This window comes from Diadema setosum, chromosome 5, assembly GCF_964275005.1.
Source record: "Diadema setosum chromosome 5, eeDiaSeto1, whole genome shotgun sequence".
Classification (NCBI taxonomy): Eukaryota; Metazoa; Echinodermata; class Echinoidea; order Diadematoida; family Diadematidae; genus Diadema; species Diadema setosum.
The window spans coordinates 1,901,018-1,928,746 of NC_092689.1; the positions used below are offsets into that span (position 1 = coordinate 1,901,018).

General features: G+C 38.1%; 3 protein-coding genes across 3 annotated transcripts in view; 2 read left to right on the forward strand and 1 right to left on the reverse strand.

The window, feature by feature from the left end:
* Positions 1-14,578, forward strand: part of LOC140228505 (lysosomal alpha-mannosidase-like) — a 28,346-nt gene extending 13,768 nt beyond the window's left edge. The window contains exons 10-24 of the mRNA XM_072308737.1: positions 249-288; positions 994-1,063; positions 2,096-2,221; positions 2,576-2,692; positions 3,643-3,772; positions 4,362-4,450; positions 4,816-5,037; positions 5,731-5,849; positions 6,721-6,822; positions 7,318-7,405; positions 8,119-8,199; positions 9,242-9,460; positions 10,361-10,510; positions 11,046-11,169; positions 11,791-14,578. Coding sequence (XP_072164838.1) covers positions 249-288; positions 994-1,063; positions 2,096-2,221; positions 2,576-2,692; positions 3,643-3,772; positions 4,362-4,450; positions 4,816-5,037; positions 5,731-5,849; positions 6,721-6,822; positions 7,318-7,405; positions 8,119-8,199; positions 9,242-9,460; positions 10,361-10,510; positions 11,046-11,169; positions 11,791-11,885 — 1,772 coding nt within the window. The 3' untranslated portion in view covers positions 11,886-14,578. The remainder of the gene's footprint in view (positions 1-248; positions 289-993; positions 1,064-2,095; positions 2,222-2,575; positions 2,693-3,642; positions 3,773-4,361; positions 4,451-4,815; positions 5,038-5,730; positions 5,850-6,720; positions 6,823-7,317; positions 7,406-8,118; positions 8,200-9,241; positions 9,461-10,360; positions 10,511-11,045; positions 11,170-11,790) is intronic.
* Positions 14,579-16,095: 1,517 nt separating this feature from the next.
* On the reverse strand, positions 16,096-18,121 carry LOC140228410 (uncharacterized). Its single transcript, XM_072308629.1, has 3 exons — positions 18,040-18,121; positions 16,757-17,037; positions 16,096-16,185 (listed from the first exon to the last, which is right to left on the reverse strand). Exons 1-3 carry the CDS (start codon positions 18,119-18,121, stop codon positions 16,096-16,098), a joined length of 453 nt encoding a protein of 150 aa, XP_072164730.1.
* Positions 18,122-19,444: 1,323 nt separating this feature from the next.
* LOC140228986 (uncharacterized) lies at positions 19,445-27,535 on the forward strand. The gene is made up of 5 exons (XM_072309248.1): positions 19,445-19,695; positions 22,666-23,733; positions 24,293-24,589; positions 25,062-25,200; positions 25,871-27,535. The coding sequence occupies exons 1-5, from the start codon at positions 19,582-19,584 to the stop codon at positions 26,191-26,193; spliced, it is 1,941 nt and encodes a 646-aa protein (XP_072165349.1). The 5' UTR covers positions 19,445-19,581; the 3' UTR covers positions 26,194-27,535.
* Positions 27,536-27,729: the final 194 nt, after the last annotated feature.

The following is a 27,729-nucleotide window of genomic DNA, read 5'->3' on the forward strand; positions in this document are numbered from 1 at the left end:
CATGACTATTTGCAGCAGACATCTGCATAAGGACAGTCTTCAATCGATTATACTGAGTATGTATTGGAACTATCTCAAATAACTTATTTTCAAATAGTTTTTGTCCATGCATAAATTTAAATGGAATCCTTGAGAAACTGTAAGAAGCCATTTAAATTTTTGAACTGTGTAGAGTAACCTCTGGAAAAAGTCTCATTTACAAGACCAGAGAGTGAAACACAGTTTGTTTTTGTTTTTAATGTTTGCAGGGGAAGCTATGGCTGTTGCTCAACACCATGATGCTGTGACGTAAGTGTGTGTGTTTGCAGAGTTTGAGTTTCATTTTTTGTTTTTGTTTTTGTTTTAAGATCAAGTTAGCATCATTCTGATGAACACTTGAGGAAGAACACGTATGTTTCAAGCCATGATGTGTGATATCGATAACAATCAAGAGGGAGATGTAAAAATAAATTGAGTTAGTTGTATTGATGTAAGATGTTCTGATTGATGGTGGATGACCTTATCAGAGGTGTGATCTACTGCTTTCAAAATGATTCACTCCACAAATTTGACAAGTGCTGTCAAAGTATGTATGTTTTCAAGGCCTTGTCAAGTCACTATTCATTTCATTTGATACTTTTATTACGCAATCACTACATTTTCACCATCTCGGGAACAATTAGAAGTTACATTATGCCTAACAGTTAGTAGTCCAGTTCATTTCTTACCCAAAATTATAAGAATAAATTGGGCATATTATCATTTGGGTCTTCAACACTCAATCTGTTATTCATGACTATGGTGGCAAGAATGAATGGATAGGACTTTACGGCAGCATTGAACCGCCAATGATTGTCTGGACATTGCTCATAGAGATGAGGAGTGTTTTCATATTAATTCAGCAATTCTCAGACAAGACACTTTTATGAAATTGGTAAAGAATAATGAGTTTCTATTCCATAATGGATGCACTGATCTGTTGCAATTCTTTCTTTTTCTATTGAATGTATTCAGGGGAACTGAAAAGCAGCATGTTGCTGATGACTACGCCAAGAGACTCTCCATCGGCAGAGTAGATTGCCAGGTTGGTATATGCTTAAATGATCTCGAAACTATAATACGTAGTGATGGAAATCTCATGTTAACCCTTCAAAGCACAAAGGAGAATTATATGTGGTGATATACTTTGTGTTATGATAACACATCATGTACTGAAATGGTTATGCATCTTTAGATTAACACCACACAATATCATGAGCTCTTTGTCGTTGAGGTTTATTCATTTACTTATTTCATTTTATTTTCTTTGTAGTTGAGGTTAAGCCCATATTAATGAGCACATGCTCCTCACAAGTCATTGACCTTTGCAAGACATTGTGACTTACTCTTTTATATGTGAAAGTGTCCGTCAAAACCGCAAGTTTATCATGGCCATTGGTTCAGACAAAACAAAATGATACAGCATTAAGTTTTTGTGACATTAGAGTACCATAATTATTATGTGTAGGGTTCGGTTAGGAATTGGAGACTCTCTCTAAGTTTGTAATGTGATCTATCATGAAAACCTGCTAGGATCACCAGGCATCACTTGTCAGATTTCTAAATTTCCCATGTTTTTTTTAGACTTTCATCTGCTGAATTATTCATTTGTAGCCCCACCTCATTTAGAACAACCTACCATAAAAATCATATGAAAGCTAATCAGTAGAAATGGACCATTTTGTGAAAATTAGCTTTGAAGTATTGATGTAGTCATTTATATGCCAGAGAGATGGTATTGAAACATGTCAGTTTGATTAAAACCCCCAAAGCCACATGCTTCAGATTTATGTGAAAAGATTTTGTTTTCAAAAACAAAATTAGATTTTGAAACAGGACAACAGGAAGTGGTGATGTCTTACTATAGCTTTTTAAAACAAATATAACTTTTTTGACCTCTTGAGCCTCTATAGGAGAGATGATCAGTTATTTCCTTAGCCTAATTTAGTCTAATTTGCTATTCTCAACGTTAATGTCTGCAACTCTGATGGGGTAACAAGGCAATGACCACAAATTGGGAAACAAATCATGCACAAGAGATTTTATGCCCACCTGTCTCTCTTTCTCCTTTCTCAAGACTCTGATCAGTGAAGCGATATCAGCGGATGTCAGCCAAAAGTTCAGCTACCATCTCCAGGATTCTTCTGACCATTGTGACTACGCCAACATCAGTATCTGTGCTGCTTCGGAATCACTTAGCCAGGTAGTGTGGAGATCTGATGACTAATGAGCTACCAAGTGTCTAATGATGTACAACTAACATCAAGATAATGTGGATTATAGAATTGTTTGCATTTATCATGTGTTGATTTCCCTATTAGGGAATTAATTTGCTGTGGATTTGCTGTGTGAAGAAACTTTTTGTAGAATATTTGGCTGAAAGTGTTATCTTATGCATTGAATGTTTTGGCAACCAAGCATGATATGCAGTACCATAAACCCTAATGGATTGCAAATTTCAACAGAATAATTTTACAACGTGTATTTGTTAGTCAAATTATTGTTTTTAGGAAATGTAACATGCTGTCTTGTTTTTTTTTTTTTTTTTTTTCATCAGTTTGTGGTTGTTGTGTACAACCCTGTAGCCCGGTCAGTGACCTGGCCTATTCGTCTTCCAGTCAACCATGCAACCTACACTGTGGTGGGGCCTGATGGTAAATCTGTACCCAATCAGGTTAGTCTTGTCTTCTCAGACAGCTTTGTGTAGTGTTTGGGGGTTTTATTGTGTATTTTCTTTTTTTAGAAACACACACAAAAAAAAAACAACAACAATAAGGCATCCTCATGAAAACATAGTCTCAAAGGAATAGAAGTGTAGTATAACATGAATATTACCTTGTAATCGTATGTCATTCAAAAAATTAATTTGCCACTTGCTTGTCTCTAATATTCAGTTGTGTATAAATTTCATGCAATACATTTGGCATTTGTTCTATGAATATAAAAGTACAGACTGTAATTCACTATGAAGAGACTAGTTCTTGCTATACAGGTTAACCCGTTGAGGATGGACTGATTTTGCTACAACACTCATTTCCCACAGACACCTGTCAGAGTATACTCGGGGCTCATCCTCAATGTTAAGGGGGTACCTAGCTGCCCCTACTTTGTAATGCAGCTTTCATAGTCTAAATCTAGTTTATTATGGCAGCCAAAAAGCAGGTCTTTAGAACTTGTATTCCATATTATACCACTAATATGATATTTGGAGATGAGGTCATGGGAATAGCCTGGCAGGTGCTTTTACCACTAAAAGTCATCTGAGGTTTTTACTAGACTTTGTTTTAAAAAATCTATAGTTCTAGACATGTTTACAGTTACGCCATATATAGACAGCAGTTTTAATCATATCATGTACAAATGAAAAGCGCATCTGTTAGAAATTGAAATTAAAGAGCAGTGCTCATTACACCTTTACAACATACGTACATTTTCATCACAGCATAATGTAGACCAATGTGGTGTGCTTTTATAATGTGCCTAAATGTTCAATGCAAATCAGCAATATAAACATATAGACTCAGAAACACTTGAGCATACATTATTCTCAAATGGTAGCAAGTGTATCATCTTATGAAGAATCTAAGAATTTTTGTTTGTTTTGTACATTTTTTCCACCTCAAGATTCAAGATGTGACAGCCAGTACAAAGAGTGTCAGAAGGGACAGGGGTAATGCCACCAAAGAGCTTGTCTTCCTAGCTACCGTGCCACCAGTCGGTTATAGCACATACCGAGTCACTGCTGCCTCCAACAGTAAGCACAAATTTGTTTTGGAAAGATCAATTATGCTATGATGTCAGCGTAAAAAGCAGGAAGGAGATGGAAAAATGGGACATTCAATGACTCAAATGTCAATGTCCATGTGTAGCTCTAATGTGACCATGTTTCTTTTTTCTTTTTTTTTTAACCTTTATTTCATTTCATTTGAGTGGAGATTGGACTCAAAACTTTGTTTGCCATTAAATTTGTACAATTTTACTCATACTTTAATGATAATATTTCTTGCCAATGTACAATTTATCAGTACAGTGTAAAACTTCAATTGCATATAATATGTTTTATGATGTTAATCAATGGTTAAATGTGGGTCTTTGATTCCTAGGGTGTAGACACCAACTTGATGAAAATTATGTTATGCAACTACTGTGGTGAAATAAACGTAATTCTGAACCACTGAAGTTAGCCTCAAAGAATTGAATGAACTGTTATTACTGTTATAAACTTATCTCTTCACCCATATACATTTTTTTTTTTTTTTTTTACTATTATCTATGCACTCTACATGTCATCATGAATGTTATAATTTTAAAATTTTGTATCCATTTCTTGGTCCTGATGTCAGACTTGCTGAATCGATTAATGGCAGCAAAGAGGAGTCAACCGGTCCAGATGTCAAATGCTATTGGTCAGGATGCTTCCATTGCTAATGAGGTGAGCTTATCAGTCAGCCATTTCTCTATGTTTATGACAGAAACTTTGTTTAGGTGCATATCTTGGGATAGGGCCCTTTCCTTCCAACCCCCCAACACACGCACATACACAATTTCTGCTGAGTTAGGCTGCAATACTACTGCTTGTACCTGTACTTGTCGCCTCATGGTGTATGATGTCAAGATATAAAGTTATATGTCTCAGACACTCTTTTGAGATGTGATACAAATTGTCCTGCAATGAACACTGCGCAACTTCCTTTTGTTTTAATTCATGAGTAGATTTTAAGTCTAGTATGATATTTTACAATATTTAGTTGTAATTCAATCATTATATTTCATTTGTAATGATTCCTCTTTTTGCAGTTTTTGCATCTCAACTTTGATGGCACCACTGGCCTCCTGAAGTCGATGACAGACTTGGTGTCCAACAACACGATCCTGGTGAACCAATCTTTCTTCTGGTACAACTCCAGTACGGGCAACAATGTCTCCATCCAGCCATCCGGGGCTTACATCTTCCGTCCGAACCAGAGCGACCCGTACCCGCTGTTTGACGGCAAATCAGTGCAACTCAAAGTGGTCACAGTAAGCTTTGGTCGTGGTGTTCATATGCTTTGTGCTTTTATATGTTTGTGTCTGTAAGTGTATAGATGGAAAACAAGCGTGTAGAGACTGACAGAGAAGGGAGGTGATAGACAAAAAAAAAAGTAAAAATAAATAGGAAAAGTGCTGACTGCTTCTTTTTTGCAGTATTTTGTATGGCTTTTCAAAAATAATGCAGGTTTCATGGATAATGCTGTTTTCCCCCCAAATTGTATTACACACATGTCTATCAAAAAAGGTACAAATTTTGTTTTTCAATCAGAAGATATGCCTTTACAATTCTGAAAATACAGGAATGCTGTTAAAAAGGTTGGCATCCCTGAAAAACTAATAGGGAAAGAAAGGAAAAAAAAAGAAGCTTAGTTGAGGAAAGGTTTAAATTTTTTCTTTGGATACATGAGGAAGACATTACGTGTGAATTTTTTAGCAGTCATTGAGTGTTCATGATAGTAGTGATGAATTTGTACCTTGATGTGAATTTTTTTCTCTCTGTGCTAAGGATGATCAATGAAGGATTTATGTTAGGGGGAAGTAAAGATAATATTTGATTTCTACTGATGCTGTCCTACGTCACATTTATAAACAAAGATGTTGGTCTATCACTGTGTTTTCTGATCTGATGACAAGCAGCAAGGAAGTTTGCTTTCACATGATTGGCTTATTTCTGGTTGCCAGGGCGATGTGGTGCAGGAAGTTCAGCAGCAGTTCACACCTTGGCTCAGTCAAGTGGTTAGACTCTACAAGGGGCTGCAAAGGGCTGAGTTTGAGTGGACAGTGGGACCAATTCCAGTCAGGTAGACCTTGGCATCTCATGCCATTTATACTTTGTTTGTCTTTTTCTTTATAGACTTGTGGCTATTTCCAGAAATTTCCTGTTGTCCAAGATTAAAACAGTTATCGTGAGTTTGGCAGATAAAGACATGTTTTAGTGTAATAGTGGATGAGGAATATCCAATTTTACCTCAAAATCTCCCCTCTCATACTTCTCTCTGATATTCTGTGTTTCACATCCCTCCCATCTAGTGATGGAAGAGTAAATAATAACATGTCATTGCATGACTTACTGATATCAGATAACGAGTCCATTCCTGTCTCTGTACCAATTTTGCCAATCAGCATGTCCTCAAAGTGTTTATCATTCAACAAGCCCTGTCAGGATTACATCCTGGAAGAAGTGTCAGTTAAAACTGGTTATGTAACTTCCCCGTTTCCTGCAGTATCACAGTTATCTCTTGGGTAGGCTTTGTTATCTTTCCATCACAGTGGGTACTGTATATGTAACTGAGTGGGTATATACAATGATGCCAACCAGTTTTTGTATCACTTTACTGATAGTGGAATGCAGGTTTAAAACTGAACTGAACTGAACTGTATGATGGTGGAATTTAGTTGTTTTCTTTTCTTTTCTTTTTCATGCCTTTTCATTTATACTTGAAGGGGAAGGGAATACTCTAATGTATCCATGCCAGTGAAATAGCCAGATACGTATATTTAATACTGCTGAGTACACAGGCAAGGATTACTGACCGTAATAGTTTGCCATTTACGATTGCAACATTGTTATTGTGATGCTAATCCATGTCTTCATTTCTGTGTGATTTGTTTTCTATGTTCCATGTTCTCCCCACCCCCCCCCCCCCCCCAACTTTCCCCTCCCTGCTGTAGTGATGGACTTGGGAAGGAGATTATCACTCGGTTTGACACCAACATCCAGTCAGGAAAGACTTTCTTCACAGACTCAAATGGCAGACAGATTCTTGAAAGGATGTAAGACATAATTATGTGCAATGAAAATTATTCACTCGCATTCAGTGTGTACTATGAATGTTTCTACACAATGAGAACATTCACTGAAAAGCTTACCCACAACATAACATGATTCAGATTTAGAATGTGAATGCTGTTGTGACAGTTTTTCTGTCTCTTTTGTGAGGTATGCACAACATGGTGGTTTTTATTTCTCTTAGATTTTGTAACATTCTAAATTCTCATAGGCAATGATTGCAGATCTCAGAAGGTCTTGAGATATTTCAGCCTAGCTTGATCCAAAGATTTGTGAAGACAAAACAATTTCCTTTTTATATTTCATCATTCGTGTGCAGAGATCTATGATTGCTATATTGACAGAAAAAGAAAACCCCTTTTTAGTGAAATGCGAGTAAATAACTCAGTGGATAAAGTTAGTGTTCTGTGCTGGCTGTGTACTCTAAAAGACAATTGAAAGTACAAAAGGTTTTGTATCTTTCTTTTTTTCCTCACCAGCTTGGATCAGAGAGAGGATTATGAATACAACAACAGTGAGCCAGTGGCAGGCAACTACTACCCCATCAACAGTAGGATCTTTATCAAGGTGTGTTAACATCTTATCTTTCTTCCCTCACACAAATCACTGATTTGTTACTCATTTTGTCCACTCATCTCTGCTCTGCTAATCAGAAGTTTCCTGTTTTGAATTATCTCTCTTTTTTCCCCCTTTTTTGGTCACTTAGAGAAGGATTTTGAGTTTGTCCAGTTGGTTTTGGCAGTGTTGGATATATGAGAAAATGTTCTTTAAAAAGCAAAAGTCATCTTATATGAGTGCTTATTCAGTGTTTGATTATCATACCTATGATCCAATGCTAACTTTTATGCAGTTATTGAGACATTTACATCAGACTTGGTGTCGTAAAAGATATCTAGATGAATAACTATGAGTGAATTAGTCTTCATCATTTGTGTTGCAAACTCTGCCTCATCACGTAGGTCTTGACCACATACACCTGCTTTTAATATACCAAATAATTTTTATGGGAATATTATAAGTATGGAATTTGTGCAATGACTTAAGGTATGAGTTAAAGAATATATATTTGATACTATAAGAACAGAGATACGCATCTTCTGTGCTATATTGGTAAGAACAAATTTGATATGGGTGAAAGGAGCTTGTCAGAAAAAAAAAATGGTGTGTAGACCAATTTTTGTATCAGATTGGTTCTCTGTTCTTTTGTATTTGCTTTGTTTCTTCAACAAATGTATGATGTTATTCATTTTTTGTTTCTTTTATCACAAATATGGCTGCAGGACAACTCATCCCAGTTCACAGTTTTGACTGACAGGTCTCAAGGAGGAAGCAGTCTCAGGTCTGGCTCTGTTGAGGTCATGGTAAGACCCCGTTTCTCATTTATAATGATAGCTGGCATGGGAGGGAACAGACAAAAATATGATTTATAGTAAAAATTCTGGCTCAGTTATGCAATGAACAAGAAATGTTGGATTGTTTGAATGCGAGCTAGTGTTGTCTTAAAGGGTGTGTACAGTTCTCGTCGAGGTGAGGATTTAGCTTTTAATGTTTTGCGAGATATTCAGAAACCGCTCTCTGAGATGGCAAAGAGCATGCAATTCTAAGGGGTATCAAAAATTTATTTGATGAAAATCGGTTTTGAAATGGCTGAGATATCCAAAAACAAGGTGAAACAAAGAGATCCTAATAAAGTTGTGGCCTGTCGCCTTTTATTATTATCACTTTTTTTGATATCTCGGCCATTTGAAAACCAATTTTCATCAAATAAACGTTGAATCCTTCTTAAAATTACATGCTCTTTCATATTTCATAAGAGGTACCTCATTATCTCACTTAAGAATGTTCAAAACATGAATTCCCACCTCAACCAGTACTGTACAGTCCCTTTAAAGTTTGTACGATGATGGAAATGAGGAAGAGAGGTTTGCGGTAAAATTATGTACATGTAGTCCTTGGAAGGACTTTTGTTTGGAGAAAGAAGACCCTAGAAAGAGGAGATCCTAGGATGCAGGATGGAAGCGACATCTATTCAAGGGAGAGTGTAAGGAATGCTTACGGTGACAGTTGAAGGGCAGTGGTGAGCTGAAAGTTGAAGTTGCTCTAGTGGAGATGGGAGAATAGGAGACAGGGAGAGTTGTAAGGAAAATAGAGTGAGGATTGGGTAAAGGGTCATGAAGTCGGTGGGAGGAGAAAGGTGAACCAAAAAGGAGAGATGAAAAGGTTGGGAAATCTTGGAGATAAGAGAGAAAGCAGTGAAGATGATGTGACATTCTGATTGATATACCACAAAACAAAGTAAACTAATTTTCTCTCACTTTATTTCATGATAATTATGTTATGATACATTTTGCTATTTCGTCGCTTTCCAAAGTTCTGGCATGTGTGTCTCTTTTGCACTGACAGATCCATCGCAGGGTTCTCAAAGATGACAACCGAGGCGTGGGCGAGCCTCTGAATGAGACTGGTCAGTTTGGGGATGGTCTCATGGTCCGTGGAAGTCACTATGTGGTCCTGTCCACCCCAAAGAAGGCCTCCTTCCTTCAACGCACTCTGGGAGAGGAAATATATATGAGACCGTACTTTTACATCACCTCAGCAACTGAGACCAATGCCAGTGCTAATGTGAGTTGAACAGTATTTGCTTAGCTTACAGCTCAGGCTTTCATCATAGAAATGGAAGTGTGAAAAGAAAATGCCCATCACTGCAGGAAAATTAAGGACTCCACCTTTAGGTTGTGGTATTACAGATGTCAACTCATCAGGGCAATAACAAGCCCTTGACTTAACAATATATGAAATTTCTGCAAATCAGAGAAATGTAGCATAGGCTTGAGTTAACTTGCAGACTAATACAAAATGGATCCTCTGAGAATATGTTGTTTGCTCTTTCTACTAAAAATATCAGGCAGTGATTACATTTTTCTAGTCTTGCCAACAGCAAATGACTTCCACATCTACTATTTGCATTATTCATGCTGTAATGATTGAGTTGACTTGAAGATCAATACAAAATCGCACTTGTTTTCTTGCAGTCAGTATACAGACATTGCTAATGCCTATTGATTTCTCTAGATCAAATTGCATGTATCACTGATTTCCTAGTTTATCTGATTCTGTTGCATCTGTGTTGTATTTGTTACCCTGATAAAACATCTCTTGCTGAAGTCAACGATTGTTATTCATCATAAGCATCTAAATGAGTCTGGCACTTAACACGTAGCATCTAAGCACTTGCTGAAAACTTCTGTACGCACTTGTAATTGCCAAAATAAGGAAAATGTCGACAATAAGATACTTCATCTTCAAGAAGATACCATGTAGTTATACAGGTACCCCTGTAGTTTGCATAGACAAATGGCAAACAGCAGACTTTCTCGATCATTTTTTATCATTGTCTTATACAATGTTGGTTTTTTCTTTTAGAATATATATTTTTTTTTTAGGATGGAGGGGAAGTAATGACTGGAGTTATGTTGATGTAGCATCATATTTCTTATGTCTCTCTTTCTCTCTCTCTCTCAGGCATCGTACGTGACCACGACCTTACCTGACAATGTCCACCTCTTGACCCTTGAGCAGCTGACCCCTAATGTCATCCTCTTTCGTCTGGAGCACCAGTTTGAGAAAGGGGAGGATGCCGTCTTCTCGAAATCTGTAACTGTCTCTCTCAAGGTTAGTCACACAAGCCTTCTCACTTGGGCGTTACTCTGCTTTGTTGACTGATCATGTGATGTTGTGAGCTCCATACACAAATGTCTAGGCAATGGGCAATGGTAAGATGGTGGCATATGCGTAGTGCTTCAAAGTGATCAGCCAGTGAGATATCCAGACTCTTTCAGTAGAGGATCAGTAGTAAAAATGCTGCACGTTTGGTGGTAGCCTTGAGGTATGAGTGCATAGAGGTTAATGTGGTCCTATGTGTATGCTCTCATGTTTGATAAGGCATGTAAGCCTACTCGCATGCAACTTGCATCAAATTTTTGTCACTTCTGTGGCAATGCTGACAAAGGCTTTATGTGCAGTCGAAAGCTAAACTAAACGTAGTTTGCAATTTTGTTGAAGATGTCACAAGTGTTGTAAATGGGTTTGAGATCTTCTAGCAAGGATTCTATACCAACATGGATGTGGGTGTCAAAGCTGGGTGCTACGTACATCATTTCATGCCATTTTTGAAGCCATTTTGTTTCCTCCTGTTCGGTCCTTGCAGGATATGTTCACTCCATTCGCCATCGCAGACATCAAGGAACTCTCTCTGGCCGCTAATCAGCTTCTGAAGAGCGTTGATCGTCTCCAGTGGACAATAGAGGGCAGCACAACAACCACGCCGCAAGGTAATGTCCGTTTCTATTCTACCCATACATGTATGGCGCCATGTACCCAGTGTATAGGAAGTCTTGACAGAGCATGCTTGGCTTTAGACAGGCATGAATGTTCTTTTGCTTTGAATAGTTTTATTCATGATGTGTCTGTTTTCACCAGTGTCAGTGTGTGGGATGAACATTGTCCAATGAGATTCAGCAGATGACCCTAAGTCCATTAGGAAGAAAAATTGGGAGGGAATCCATATTCATTTATAAAAGCAAACAATGCAGAGTATGTCCGGTATGATGATGTTAATCTTAAGTCGTTAAAAAAATTGAGATATTAGAACATACAGCGACGCACACATTAAGAATTAACCCATGACTTATCATGGATGATCTATTTTGATAGATTTAGCTTGAGAGGCAAGTTGGCACTACCCCCCCCCCCCACAAAAAAAAAAAAAAAAAAAATGACAGTGTTTCAAATAATTCTGAGATTGAGATTCAATATGTCACCAGTCACCTTAAGTGACCTAACCATGCTTTTAAAAGTCAAATGGCATTTTGTCTACTTGAGTGAAAATTCAAGCTGATATTTTGAAGCATGCTGGAATAGAGTGTTTTTAATATATTTTTGTACTGTTGCAGCCTTCAAGCCCATCCCAGTCACTGCGCCAGACTACAACGTGACGCTGAACCCGATGGACATCCGCACATTCAACGTGACCATCCAGAGACACTGAATGCAAGCCCTGCCCCCGTTTCTATGGCGTGAGGAAGCATTGACGTACTGATGTGTGTACATGATGGACAAGATGCTGGTATCATTATTCTGTGGTTACTAATGCTTTGAGAGCTGATACCATTTTGTAATGACCATCATGATTTTTGTCTTCCAAGACAGCAAATTTCAGAAATAAATGTATTGTATATTATTATGTATTAACACACAGATTGGTGAGAAATTACACAGATAATACATGAAAGAACTGGAGTGATGGAGGTGATAGTTTCAATGGTAATATTAAAATGTTAGAAGTGTGACCTCATGCACTATCCGTCTAATAAGACACTACAAAAGTAGTAATTTGACAATATTGTAAATCACTTATAGCATGTTAAAGACTCAATGTGATATTAAAAAACCTGAGTATATCAGGAAAAGGTATACAAATTGTACTTCAGTATATTAAGGAAACATTAAACGTTACACTAAAATGCATTTAATGGTCAAGTATCAGCAATCCCCTCATATTTACACTATGAGGGGACTTTTCTTCTTTCTTTTCTTTTTTGAAGTCCCATTCATTCTGAAATATGTAAACCCAGTAATGCAATTTACCTACCCTCTTACATTGTTTGTGTCCATGTGACCAAGCTGTTTGTGTCCTAGTATACGTTGCATGGTTGTCTACATTTTTTTGCAGAGGTTGAAAAAATGGGAGCATAAGTTGCATTTTGGTGTTGGTATGCCCAAGAAGTTGATCATTTTTGGTGGATGTGTGTATTGCTTGATAATTTTACTTTTGTGGGCATTGACAAGCATTCTTGAATAGTATCATTGAAAAGAGCAGTACAATTGAACGGTTTGATGGAGTTATGCAGATGATATTCAAAGCACAAGTAAAGAAGTACATGTATTTACCATTCCATACTATTAGGAGTACAATAAGTCAGCATGACACAACAGAGCAAAATTTTCAAGATGCTTTATATTTTGATGTTTGTCATGTTTAGTCAGAAAAATTGTTTGCAGTTTTTGTTTCTTTTTGGCATGACAATACAATGACCTTTTCAGTGATTTTCATGAAATGAGGAATATTGCAGATGTTTTAATATATGACACATGCCTATTATGATATATCATAACTTAGGTTGAGAAGAGTCTGTGGAAGGGAGTGATAAATTCATCAAGTTTTGCTGTGCAATAAGGTAACATTTGGATCAGATTTCAAACCTGTGATCCAAATGCCTTGATATATTTTGAATGTTTGGTATGTTGTAAGGAGAAGATTGTTTTTGTTTTGTTTGTTTTTTAATGGAGAATGAAGTGTAGAGTGACTACAAAATCACACTAAATTGTGGCTGTTCTTGTTATCAAATGACATGCAGTACATAGGTATTTTTCTACAGTGTATGTTCAGTATTGAAAAATTGTTCTTTGTTTCCATTACAAGTACTTTTGAATTGTAGAGCTTTGATCTTGCAAATAGGACACCTAACTACAGTATGTGCAAAGCATGTGTATTAAAAAAATTTGTGGAATGTAGAATTTGAATTTGTAAGTCTTGATATATAATTAACCCAAGTTAAGTAATACAGTCAACATCACAGCAGTTTATGTGACATACAGGTGTATAGTACAAGTATGTCAGATACTGAGGTACAGTAAGTCAATATACAGTTGATCATGCCCAAATCAATGTTGTTTTTTTTCATGTTCTTGACATAAATATCACTTCTCTCCACCTGTGTTAGGCCTATCGTTTTGTCCTAGCAGCTGTACTAGGTGTTACAGGTATAGGTAAATGAATTTTATAAAGGAATTCTCTGTATTGTAGTTTAAAACCCATCATACTGGTGAATACCTCTGTCTCATCTCCAGTTTATCTGGCAAAGAGCCGCTTCAGGGATTATCTCATCGTAGTCGGGGTACTACAACCATGTAGGAGATTCATAGATGCTATACTTGTGGAATGTGTTCTTTACGGGATCATTGAATGTACAAATGCAGCAGCTCTACTAGTGAAAGAGCAACTGTTTTTCCTGTCCTTTACATGAAGTGTCACTTGAGTCAAACTGTTTAGGCCATCATTTTGTTTTAGTGGCTGTATTATTATTATGCAAGGTTGTTGATAAATACATGTTATAAAGGAATCCTCTGTACCATAGTTGAAAGCCCAAACAGGTGTGAATACCTCTGGTCTTGACTCCAGTTTAGCTTGAAAAGAGCAGCTTCAGGGATTATCTCATCAAGGTCAAGGTACTAAGTGGTCCACAGACACCATCGTGATATGTATTCTTATGGGGTCATTAAATGTACGATCATAGCAGCTCTGTTAACAATAGAGTAGCTGATATGATGTCAGTGTTTTGTTTTGTTATTAAAATGAACATAAATATGTTTACTACTGTGTGATGTTTTGTAAATGTATCATTTGGTACCTACTGCATGTCTCACTCTATGAAATGGCCTGCCATCTTATTGTTTTATGGTTAGCATGCACAGTTCATTATTTTTTTTCTTTTCCCTATTTTTCCTCTAATGTTTCTTCAAGCAGTGTCATCTTTCAGTTACATCTATCTTCTGATATTGTACTGTCTTTTGTGATAATTTTGTTCACAATGACCAAGAGTGATATCATTTACTCTGTTTCACTGTTTATGATATCCGATGGACAATAAATGAGATGTATGTGAGCAAGAAATACAAGAACTGCCTGTGTGATGTGTGGATGTCATTTTGAGTTTCACTCACGAACATGTACATTCTCTTTGGATGAGAATCCTATCGGCAGTTTTGTTTGTTCTAGATTTGATAAGCGCTTTATATTGTCAGTAGATTGATCCTAATCATAGAGCCAGTTGCCACTCTTTCTTAGCCAAGGATTCGTAAGGTTTTATTGCAAAAACATAATACCACGTTACTCATTAGGATATTGGTGTGTAATGTGACCTTTCAGAAATCATACCGACAAATGATTTGGATCGTTTGTTTTTCTGTCCTCGGGTAAAATGTCCATGAGCCTCATCAAATATGTATAATTATAATACTAGTTGACCGGTTCGATAACATAATTATTCAAATCTTGCACGTACATGTAGTTTGTAAAACAAGATTTTTTTTTTCTTTCCTGATAACTGCACAGCTCGCCTGTCATCGCAAAAAATAACAAACAAACAAACAAACAAACAAACAACAACAACGAACTAATACATGCAAATTGTACCTGGTATTCTGAGCATTTGATAGTACTGGGTAGAAACATCTGAGTAGGAATGTTTATGAATTAATGTACTAAAATTTAAGAAACCATTCCCTCCGGTGCTTCCAACATTCTATTCCATTGACCTGTGCATGCTTGGCTCATTTCGTATAAACTGGGAATCCACTTTACATATTTTAGTTGTTGCTTCATCAGGCAAACCTTTGGCAAGCTATCGAAACTAGGAATGAGGAATATGCTTGAAATTAAAAACCTTTAACAAACAAATCTAATGAGAAGATCACTCCTATGTCAAATTAGGGAAGGGGGGGGGGGGCCTTGATGAGTACATGTAATATGAGTAAACAAGCCCATACACCTGTGTGTGTGTCTAAATCAGTTTATTCAAGGTTTTTCCGCGCACTGTGTATCATACGTGAACATAGATTCATTTTACATGTATTAATTAAAGGCTTACATATAACAGTATATCTGCAGAAGTACTCTTGATACAATGTACAATGGATTGCTCTTTACTACTTTTAAGTTGCTGCATTATAGTTGTAAAGAAATTTGAGTTGTACAGTTATGAGCCTATGTAATGTGGCAACACAAACAATTAAAAAAATGTCTTATCATATATATAAAACATTTATCACAAGTAGTTACTGCCCGTAAGTCAAGCAGTTTGCTGCAGTCGTAGTTCCACACACAGTTGGGGAAAAAAATCTTGGAATGTATTACAATGAGAGTCAATACTTCATGCTCGTGACATGTCCAGCAAATTGTTAAAATCGTAATGTTTTCATATATAGTCACCTTTTATCAGATACGACTTTTCGTGTTGTCATTTATAGTAATAATTGCCAATGGTGTACAAAATAGAACTCTATCATCTGAAATCAAACAGGGCGCAATGTATGCCTTTGCATAGACTACGAATGTGACAACGCTTTTGTTTCTCAAAAAACAGAAAAAAAGAAAGACTGGTGTATTTACAGTAGTTTTTACTAACAGAGATATGAGGTTAAGATTCTGGGAATGGGTTTCGGCATCGCACTTGTCCATCAACGAAACATCGACACACGAGGTCTCCCTTCAAGAAGTTGACATTTACCTGTTTTGAGAAGAAAACAAACGAAACAAATATTCCAACAATGAGATCGAACAGTAACAACAGTGTATTGATTTCATCGTAATTACAGTGAGCAACTCAATGTTTAGATTTGCTAATTGCAAAGCAAAAGTGTTCATATTCGACATTTGCTATCTACTACAGTGTACCAAATTATTTGACGAGAAAAAAAAAATAATGAGGTATAGTACTCCCCTTTTAGCATTATCTTGTTTTTCCAGCTACATGAAAAAAAGTCTATACATGGTATGTGTTTGGGGTGCTTCATTGCTTGAGTTCAGTGAGGTCCTTTTTAATATGTACCAGTTCTACACCCCCCCCCCCAAAAAAAAATGTTTGTTATTATCTTATGATTTCATTCCTTTTTCAAGATTTTGAGCTTTTATATGATATTCGCTAAGTGACGTTTACAAAAACAGAAGAAAAAGGAGCAAACATTCTAAAGATGAGTAGACAAATACGGAGTACAAGAAGAAAAATAATGCAAGCAGGAGTAAAGAGACATCATCATTTAAAGATAATAATATTCTAGAGATAAGAAGCGAAAGCTTACTGGAAAAACTTCGTCGTCGTAACTACACTCAGTGACCTGACGTTTCCTTCGACAGACCCTCTTCTGCACACACACATCCGCGTAGCCATCCAGGATGTAACGCCCCCGAGGACACGCCCACCCGCTGACGCACATGCGCACACAGGGGCGAGTGCCGGATCGAGATTCTTTGCGCACATCTGCGCAGGTGATTGACTGGCACGCCGATAGGCATTGGTTGAACTCGAGATCGTTACTGCTCGGGCATTGTTGCAGTGGGCGTGTCTTACGTACTAGACGGTCTAGTATACGAAGGAAAAAAAATGAACAAAATATAATGTAATAAAAGATAGGAAAGAAATGCAACAGCACAAACGCATGCAGATAATTAGTATTATTGGCGATATTACATCTCTATTCAATATAGGATGAGAGGGGGGAGGCAGGCAGACAGAATTGTTAAAAAAAGGAAAAAAAAAAAACTAATAAAAACTCTTTGAAAGCATATCATAGACGCATGAATGTTTGATATCACTGCGTATACAAGCAATGGGTATTTTTTTTTTCCATCGAACAAACCACTCTGATGTTACGTAATAATGCTGCCCACTCGTTTTGGTTGTTGGTTATCTACAATATGTTTGCGCTTGACTGCACGAGTTGCAGAGATAAAAGATAACAAAGTGGATGTTGATACCTTTTCACGATTGGTTGGATTCACTTTCAAGAAGCACGGAACTAGGCATAATACTAGAAACTTCATGATTTAACCATGATGAACACTGGAGTTATGATAGTAAAACAAGCAAGTTCATAAAAAATAAATGATAATGACAAAGATAGAAGAAGGAATATGAAATATATCCAATTGTGACTTTTTCCAGTGTGGATATATATATATATATATATATATATATACCTGTGAGTGTGTGTATGTGTGTTTGTGTGTTTGTGTGTATAAAGAAAGGGAGAGGTGGTAGATAGAGACATAAGTAGAAGAAAGATATAGATGGATGTAGGATTGAAGAAGGGACGATATCTATCAGACACGCAAAAACTGCGACATTATCATGTGTGAGAAAATAATATTTCATGTTTAAGAATAACGTGCTTAGATATCCATTTAGATAAAACTTCTAAAGTTTTACGAGAACATATTCCTATAGCATTTCTCCGAAAGGTAAGAGTGATCACTCCTGGTTAATGATAAATCTCATGAACTAATTCGACAGTAACGAACATAATGGAATAAACTAGCGACTAGGTTGCATTAGTCGTAATGATTGCAAATTTCTGTTCCATACCTTTCACAGGCCTCTGCTGAGCTCCACTGACCACGATCGCTAATGCAAGGATGCACAGTAAGACGTCGAGTATTCTCTTCATTGTGGTGATCTCCGGAGGCAGTGTTTCAGCTTTCCTTACCCTTGTATTGGAGGTCGAAAGCACAACAACACCACAACACCCGACAAGGATTGGTAACTGAAAGTTGTATACCAGTTGACGCTGGGCAACTTTGCTCGGGGGGAAAAAGCCAACGTAAGACCGGAAGTGGGTCTGTCAAGCCCGATAGATTAGGAGAATGGAAATCGTGTGTCGTAGCCATACATGAGATACTTCTGGCCATTTAATTCAATGTTCCTCTTTAGCACTACTCGCTTATTGGGATCATACAACCAACTTACGAAAACGCTGGTGATTGTGTGCTCTTTGCCTACGTACACAGAGAGAGAGAGAGAGAGAGAGAGAGAGAGAGAGAGAGAGAGAGAGAGGAGGGGGCGAAAAAACAAACTTATCTGCCTTATGAATACTGCTGATCAGTATAATCGTGACACATGTAACGGAATGATAACTCATATATATATATATATATATATATATATATATATATATATATATATATATATCGATGCATAGCTAGCCAGCTAGCTCTGTAGATAGATTGTAGCTTGATTGATTGATTTATGGAAAGTCACATAGGAAGACACGGCCAAAGAGATAGATCGTTTGAACAGATATTAAAACAAAAAAGATGAAAGTGATGGGGTATGAGGTAAGGTATTTTTGTACTCGATGATAACGAAAAAAAGAAGTGTGTAAAAATGTGTCAAAACTGTGTAGTCATGGTAGTGATGGCTTCTTCTTTTTTTTTTTTTCGTTAAAGAAGTGTCAGTAATTGTGTACGCCTAGTACTGAAGCTGTTTCAAGTACAGCAAAATCTGACATTTGATAGTTGACGAATTTTGTCTAAACACTCATACATGTCCACAAATCGATAGTTTTCGCATTGTATATGGTATTGACTCCGCCTATTTTGTATTATAATAATATAGGCTTTTATTTGAATCAGGCGTTCGATGCGGACAGTAGTGACGCAACAAACAGTTCTTCCACTGAATCCAAACAGGCTTTTGTCATGCCTTTTTTCATTTTACGCTTGACATGGCATTGCCTGCCTTGCCTGAAAGAGCTCTGCCTGTCCACAGACACGTAGAGAGGAAGAGTAGTTTGGAAGCCGTCTCAACATTAATATTGATACACTGAGGTATGTCATCATTTTATCACAGGTTATGATAATACTGTCATCTCCTCAGCGTTTATTCAAAAGATTTTAGATATTGTCTGGACAGAAGCGGATTGTTGCTATAAACTACAAACTACACCTCCCCGTCCGTATCTCTGTGAACGAGGATACAGCAGGAGACAAGTCAAAGTAAACACGAAAACAACAACAAAACAAATGTGCGACGCTGTCGAGGGCTTTGGTATGTGCACATTCATTCCATACTGTTTGTTAGCGAGAGCAGTGCATTACCGGGACTCACGATTCACGCCCTTCGAGTTCTATGGGGGAACTTTGTGTACTTTATCTTAACTACATTGATCTTTTTCTTCACCTTTGGGGTCTAATTACAACACAGAAAATGGACCTCATTCGTACTCTGCTCGTGAAGTATAAGGTAAGTGATATTTTTTTTTTTTCTTGCGAAAATTGGAATCGAAATAGTTCGGTAATGTGACTACTCACACCCACAGAGTAAACACTTAATTTAAACCCACCCTCAACCCCACCATAATTATCCCAATAGGCAATACCCATGCATGGACAGAGGATAATCGGAATATCTATCATTAAAACCCAAACCCAAACCTTGACCTCATCCCTATCCCAGTACCAGACTAGATACTAGAGGCCGACGGGTGTCGCTGTGAATGTTTTAGAACTATTTCATCTCGAAGTTAAATTACTTTTAATAAAAAAAAAAATTGAATTTACTCCAATTCCAATGATTACATTTGCAAAGTATCTTTGAATGGGTCTACGGCAATTACCCACTGGGCAATTACCCTGGACCCTTCCCCTGGCCCTAATCCCAACCCTAATCCTAATCCTGAACCTAATCCTAACCCTAATCCTAACCCTATAATCTTTACTCTAACCTTACTACTAACCAGTATTTAGCCAGGGGGTAATTGCCCTCTGGGGCAATTGCCTGGGTATGCTTTTAATCTTAACTGACGTAAAGTAACTCGTGCTAGCCTGGTAATCTATATAAGCAGTCCACAGTCACGCTTTGAGGCTGCCAGGGCTAATAGTGAGTAGAATATGAGTCAAATAAGATTTAACTTTCTCAGTCGAAATTCTATAATGTAGATTTTCTGTCAAAGTAAATAGATGTATTAGGTACTGACATGTACGGATGTTCCTACCTGTTGATTAGACACGCCCTATAATATATGGAACTCTAGCCTCATGCTTTATCGTCTTGAATTGGCTGGTTTTCAAATATTTCCAAATTCATAGATGGTTGGGTGTTGTTGTTTCCCGTTTTTACGAAGACTTTTTCAGCTGTTAATTCACCTCCTCCAACTTAATTTTTGTGGAAAGTACTTTGGATTCCAATCTTGCTATGTTGGGTAATTCTGGGTAAGTTGTTCGGTTGTCCGTGACAACCGTCAATGGCATTCAGGTTATGCACGCGTTTTGAATAATCATGTTAATGTTTGTACCTCTCTTCGTCGAGCATTATATAGTTATTAGCTGCATGGTAAACTCAAACTGTGAACAGGGAGGTGCTAGAGAAGGAGAGGCAACTACTGCTCTCCTTTGAAGTCATGCGCGGCGCCGCCGAGAAGTTATGCGTTCAACTACAGGTGTTACCCATGTGCTTTCACAAAAGAGAGCATCAATAATCGGGACTAGCGCTCTCACATCTAGAAATACTTGCCCCTACTGCAATTCGCTCTCTCTTTCAATGTGATGGCAACAATGAATTTGTGTAACTTGAATTGGAGCAGCGAACCAAAATGCAGTGTAAAACTAACAATTTTAACAGCAAAATAGTTTAAAAGCACGCTGGAATACGCTTCAGCGGAGTACTGTATTTGAAAGATCAAAATATCCCAGATTAAAAGATTAAAAAACTAACATGCACAAAATATGCGCATTATAGAAAAATATAAAATTTTTAAGAGGGCCTAATTTTCATTTCATTTTGATTTGCGCATTACGAAGAAACTAGAAATACATGTTTATAATATTGAATTCTTTCCTAAACTATTCTAAATCAATTCGAGTAGACATTTCTATTTCATTTAAAATTTTACGGTGAAATAGAACTTGTAATTCAACGAAAGGTGAAATGCGTTCTTCTTCTCCCAACTTCGTCTTGCAAACCATAGCGGCGCCGAGCATGACTTCAAAGCGTAATGGAATGCTAGACATCCCATTGTAACGCCTTGAACCCAAACATGCGTTTGCATGAATTACGAAGAGTTGCCACTCCATCTCTGTAACACCTCCCTGCTGTGAAGGAAGTTTGAATATATTATGAAATGTCTTCATGCCCAACTGTGGGCAGCAGGTGTTGAGAATGCGTTGATCCTTTCAGAGGCAAATTAATTTTCAGGGCCGAACTATCCACCTTGGAGTACAACTGCATGGTTGTCGAGATTCCAGATGTAGACGGGGCCTCCCTGACGTCATAATTTGGCTTCTGATAATAATTTACGTATTCATACCTGTTTTTGGCTCTGGCGAATGGGGATATGAGCTATGATTTCATTTGACATCTTCATTTCAAAGAAAGTGTTTGTTGCTTGGTTGGTATTTATGGAAAGCAGTGATTATAACGCAATCTAAAAGTGGAAATACCTAGGTAAAAGCAGAAGCATCATTCTTTAGATTAAAATTCATTTTCATTTTTGACGAAACCATTAACATTCACTTTACTTTTGTAACAGAGAATAACGTAAGCAATGCAATGTAAAATGAAGAGAGTATACAATAATAGTGAAACATTATAATGAAACATTGAAATGTATAACAAAAGTGAAGTGAACAATATGCAATGTACAAAAATTGAGTCGTAGGTTTAATATTCTTCTGCTTTGTCACACATAGAGCATTCAAATGCATATTTTCCTCGCAAGAGTACTTTTTATTTTGTAGTGGGTTTCATGTAGGAAAATTGATTTTGTGAGTGATTATTTCATTTCCGTTATGCATTCCATTCCATCATTTTCTTTCCGTATCGTACATCAAAATTGTGTTTCCTCTTCCGTTGATATACTCTTGATCATGGGATCTGAGTGAATGACTCGCGTTTGGAGTTCATAAGAGTGATTGTGTAGCGGTAATTTTCTGCCATTTACTATGAAAAGTATGGAAGGGAGATCAAAAAGAATGGGACAAACAGACAGAGAACAGGAATAAGGAGACACAATCATAGAGAGCAAAGTTTTTATTGTTGGATTACATTTAGTGAGAATACACCGGTCCTACCTCATCACATAATACAGGTTTACATCCTCAAGCTAATATCAAAAGTTGTGCAGAATTAATGACCCCTCCCCTCCCATAAAAGGAAGAAAAATCTCCCATTTGATCCCTCTGATGAATTATGATGTTTATTCTTCTCTTGCTCCAGAAATCCGGACTCAGTGTGGAGGCACAAAACTCTAGAGACGTCCTTGAGGAAGATTTAAAGTTGCATCAAATCATCAACCAGTCTTTTGACAAAGAAATGCAAGCCACTTTGACTCTGCGTACTCAAAATGATGGAGCTATAGAGGGTCTTGATGAGGGATCAGTGGAAATATCGAATCATCAAGCCTTCGTCACCAAGGAAATTAACAAGTCAGACGTCTTTGGAAAAGAGCTCTACCATGACGCAGTAATGGATGTGCCAGTGTGGACCACACGAAGTTCTTCCGCATCCAGCAGTGCGGGACGAAACGCATCGCGGTTAGGAAGCCCCAGTCCTGGGAATCATCCAGTACGGGCCCATGGTGTAGCAGTGCCTGTCCCAGCTCTGGTTATGCTGTGTGTATTTGTCGAAGCGTGCGTCCTGGCTGCCTTCGTCATTGCGATCATTTCTCATATAAGGCGACTTGATAAGAAAAAGGACGCCGAGAAAGGAGCCAATCGACTGTCTGAAAAAGTCGAGGAAATACCGTCTGTAATCAGCACCTCGACGCCGCAGTCACATAGCAGGATTTGCCCCGGTCTGACCAGCGCTCTCTCAGATAACCTACAATTCGTGTTGCCTGTGTCTCCCATAGACCCCCTTGATCGACCAACCCTTGGCAGCCTTTCCGCTGGGTCCGGCACACCATGTAATCCCGCTGATGCCCGACCAAAGAAGCTCATGGGGGCCTTGTCCGAAGACAGGCAGCGAAGCAGTACCTGGTTAACTTTCACTCCCGACTCAAAGAGGGCGCTGTTTGCAATGACGCGCTCGAAGTCGAACCCGGAGCAACTCTACTCCCTTTCGATGTCGAGCGACGGACATGAGATCGAGACGGCCATTGGCAAGATTGACCCGTCCGTCTACAAACGACAAGAAGAACTGGTGGCGAAATATGTTGGCAAGTGGAAACAAAAGAGCAAAAAAGAAAAAGGCAAAATCAGTTTCAAGGTCTCCTTTGACTTTGAAATCGAGCTTCTGACTGTGTTCATCGCCAAGGTAACAGATCTCCCCGTTGTGTCGAAAGAGGTACGAAAACCATAATTTTTTTCATTAATCCTGGAAGATATCTTACTAATTAAGCTGTCACTACAAATGTCTTTATTAGTTATTACAACAGTTTTTATCCTTTTTATTTCCACATTCCATGATTTTTTTTTTTTTTTTTGGGGGGGGGGGGAGGGGTGTATTTGTTTGTCGGTAACGCAGTAACAGTGTATCAACATTATCATAAATTCATTCTAAGAATAAAAATGAAACTTTAGAAACAAGCGTCAGGATTCCCCTTGTTTACAGGGGTCATAATCAGATAATTGCATTGGAAAGTATTGACATGGACAGGCAGACATCAAGATGCACACCAATTGAAAAGAATAGATTTAAAGGTTAACCGAACATTATCTTCGGTGAAACATGTACATGTCATGCATATCAATCTATACCTGAAACCAACATACGTACCTCTACAACTTGTGCGTGTAAAGAAAAAAGGAAGTATAGAGTAAGCAATTAGTTAATTGGGGTTGTAATTTGCACAGACTATAGTTTCATTTCAAGGTGGAATGTCTATCATTGCAAACCCTGACAGTGCAATGGAGACGTGTTCATCACAGTGGCTTTAGACCCGGACCACAAGAAACGTTCCATGAGTTCATCCATCCAACGCGGTACTCGCAGCCCAAACTTCAGCCAGAACTTCGCTTTCCGCATTGCCAAGTGCGCCCTCGCCGACATGAACGTAATTCTGACGGTGTGCGAGTACGACCGCTACTCCCATCCAATACCTGTCGGTCATGTGACCTATTCCCTGGCGAGTCACGATTTTGCGGGAACCAACACAGACAGTGAAAAAATCATTTGGCTCGACCTTGAGAAGCCGGATAAGGTATCATGTCTAACTTATAGCACAATGGTTTTCCAATCTATGACGACATGCTCTTTGGGATGACAATGAATCAGGCATTTGCGTCTTGGGACTCGGAATTGGGGATCAAAATTTATACATTTGAAGCTCACGAGAAGCATCATGTGATGTATAACACTGTACATAAATATTCAAAATCTCAGATTTATTGTATTACATTATAGATAAAAAAAAAATCATGAGTAGTGTCCCTCTTGTTTGATAATGTACATGTCAGGTGCTGGAAGTCATAATTTGTGGGCTAGATACTGGATCCACATATTCGAGTGTCTTGGGATTTGGGGGTGGGGAGGGAACAAGGGGGCGGACATTTATCTACTTTGAAATAGAATCCACTGGCACAGCATATCGGATGTACAATGTATAAATCTAGGCCGGGAAGACGAGAGAATTTAACCTTGAATCGTACGTACTGATCTTTCCATTACTCTAGGATGCAGATTATACCAAATGCGGAGAACTTCTCATCTCGCTGACCTACCTTCCGAACGCCGAGCGTGTGAATCTCATCATCATGAAGGCACAGGGTTTGAGACTCAAAGAGTGGGGAGACAAGCAAGTTGGAAAGTCCAGTAAGTCAATGATCAGTTTCGAACTGAGCTGAATTACTTACAAGTTAACTTAACGTTAGCTAACTTCTAGGATGGTGCAGAGACTAGCAGCCCAAAGGGGTTGTTTGAATGCTCTCTTATATGACAGACTTGGCGCGCGCGTTTCTAGCATTCCGTTGGTCATTAAAGCATTAGCATTAAACGTTTTTTGGAAGGCAAGTAAAATAATGTTCATTTTTATACGTCGAAGGTGTTATAAATGACTATCTTTAAAAGTGAGACACAAGTGAGATATCTAAACTAAAATGCCATGAAAGATGCCCGATTTGATGCAAGAATGGACATTGCTGTCGTCGTCTCCTCGTCAATGAGTTAGTTTTCATAAGATTGACCTTAACACTGCATTCCTTTACAACGGAATGATGCAGTATTAATATGCCGTTGGTAATTCAAGATGGCCATACTGCGTCAATACAACCCGTGCCTAATTGCACTCCCACTACTTATGATTTTCACGGTATCATTTTCGTCAATTGCAGCTCTCATTTCTCTAAACACCTGAATACTTTATTATGAGCAAACCACTGAGGCTGCTGTTTTTCTTTTCATGACTATCGACTATAATGAGTACTTCATTATAGATCAATGGACTGATGGTATTGATTGACGCTGATGTATTTTTGTGCTACAGTTCTCGATACCTTCGTGAAGATCACCATCATGCGGTGTGGGAAAGTCATGAAGCACAAGAACACCAAAGTCGTGCGTCGCTCGTGTTCGCCGATCTACAACGAAGCATTCTCCATCGATCGCATGCGGCTATCGGAGATGCCCGAATGCTGCTTCGTGCTCTCGGTCTGCGTTCGGCTCAACCACTTTCGAAGTCACCGTGTCATTGGTCGATGCGTGGTCGGCGGCAAGGACTGCGCTGTCGGCGACGGGCTCGCGCACTGGAACGACATGTCAGATTCGCCGCGCAGCATTGTCGCCAGATGGCACAAAATACAAAAGTGATCCTTAATTGAATTCCGTAACTTCCTAATGCTCCTTTGTTATTTCATGTTTGACCTGATATTTGCAATTGCACTTCCTTTCCAAATTGGATGATTTCAGGCATCCGTTCTCTTAATTTCGTTTAAACGCTGAAGTTCATATTGAAGACAGGAGGCAATCTCGTAAGATGCCAAAGTTTCAAAATCTTGACTGACAATAGGCTGAACAAGGTCCTCAGAGTTCCGTAGTTGATCAGAAGATGAAATCCTATTAGATGAAGAGAATCACTCCCATTTGGACGGTGAGTGTATTCAATTTGATTGGATGGTTAAGCTGGTTATTTTGTCCTGCCTGTAATCAGTCTCTCCATGAAGTCTTTTTTTTTTCCCACATATAGAAATTTGCTTTCTATGAGTTATCGAATGAAGACTTCGCTGTACAGAGGTATTGATTAGCGAGAAGAAAAGTAATTAATCGTCCTTCCTCATAATCACGTACACAGATATTTTTCCTTCTGACAGCAGCATAATTATTGGAATAATTCGGTCACTTTCCGCAGAGTTTAGTAATGTAAGTTTGTGTCAAGACAAGTACACCATGTAGACGGGGTCCTGTGCTTAAATGACCGAGTAGAATATATCCACATTTCTATCGTGGTGAGCCAAGGAAGTGTGACTTTGATTCACAAAATGTTCAATGTCATTGTTGCCGCTGGATATGAAGCCGAATTGCAATGTCGTATTGGCACAACTTAAACTCGGTTAGGAAAACTATGCTTTGCTGCATACGTGCAAGGTGTTCTTGGGGAAACTGGAGAACACAACAACGTGAAATCAGTTGTTCACGTAAAGAATTGCATGAGACACAAGAGTGAATATTTCAATACATATTAAACAGGAATGGAATCGCGTAATATTGTCTGACTTGGGTAGAGTCGATCGTTCAAAACAGAAAAAAGGAGAGCAAGAACTAAATACAAACCAGCCTTGAAGACATGCATTGACATGCATGAGAGCTCTGTTTGATATGTTTACACACTTATGTGTCGATGATTTGGATAACTAAGAGGTGTTCGGCATTGTTTCGAATAATTCACGCAGAAGGACTTTCCTGAATTTTTGTAAAGCTGTTGTAAATTTTCTAGAAAAGCTGCCTACGGAACCTCGCGATCGTTTTACGACGAATAATATGTCAGATTTCACTCTAGTTACTAGTAAAGACTGTCGTTTATTACGAAATTAAAACCGTGCAAAGTTTATATGCACAAGCGCGTCTTTTCTTAATGACGTTCATTTAATGGGGAAACATTCCGTAATTCAAATTATTGTAAATGTCTTATCGACAACCAAGTCTTTTTATAATCGGATGAACGTCAGGAACACTAGTATTTTCGAGAAAACATATTCGAGGAATATCTAGATTACCATGTTACCCGAAAGTTGTGATTGGGATCCTACTGCGATAAATACACAATAACCCCACATGTCGGTGTCTCAGATACTCTCGATTAAAGAGAGTAACTAAATTTCATGAACTACAGTGTATTATAACTTTGAT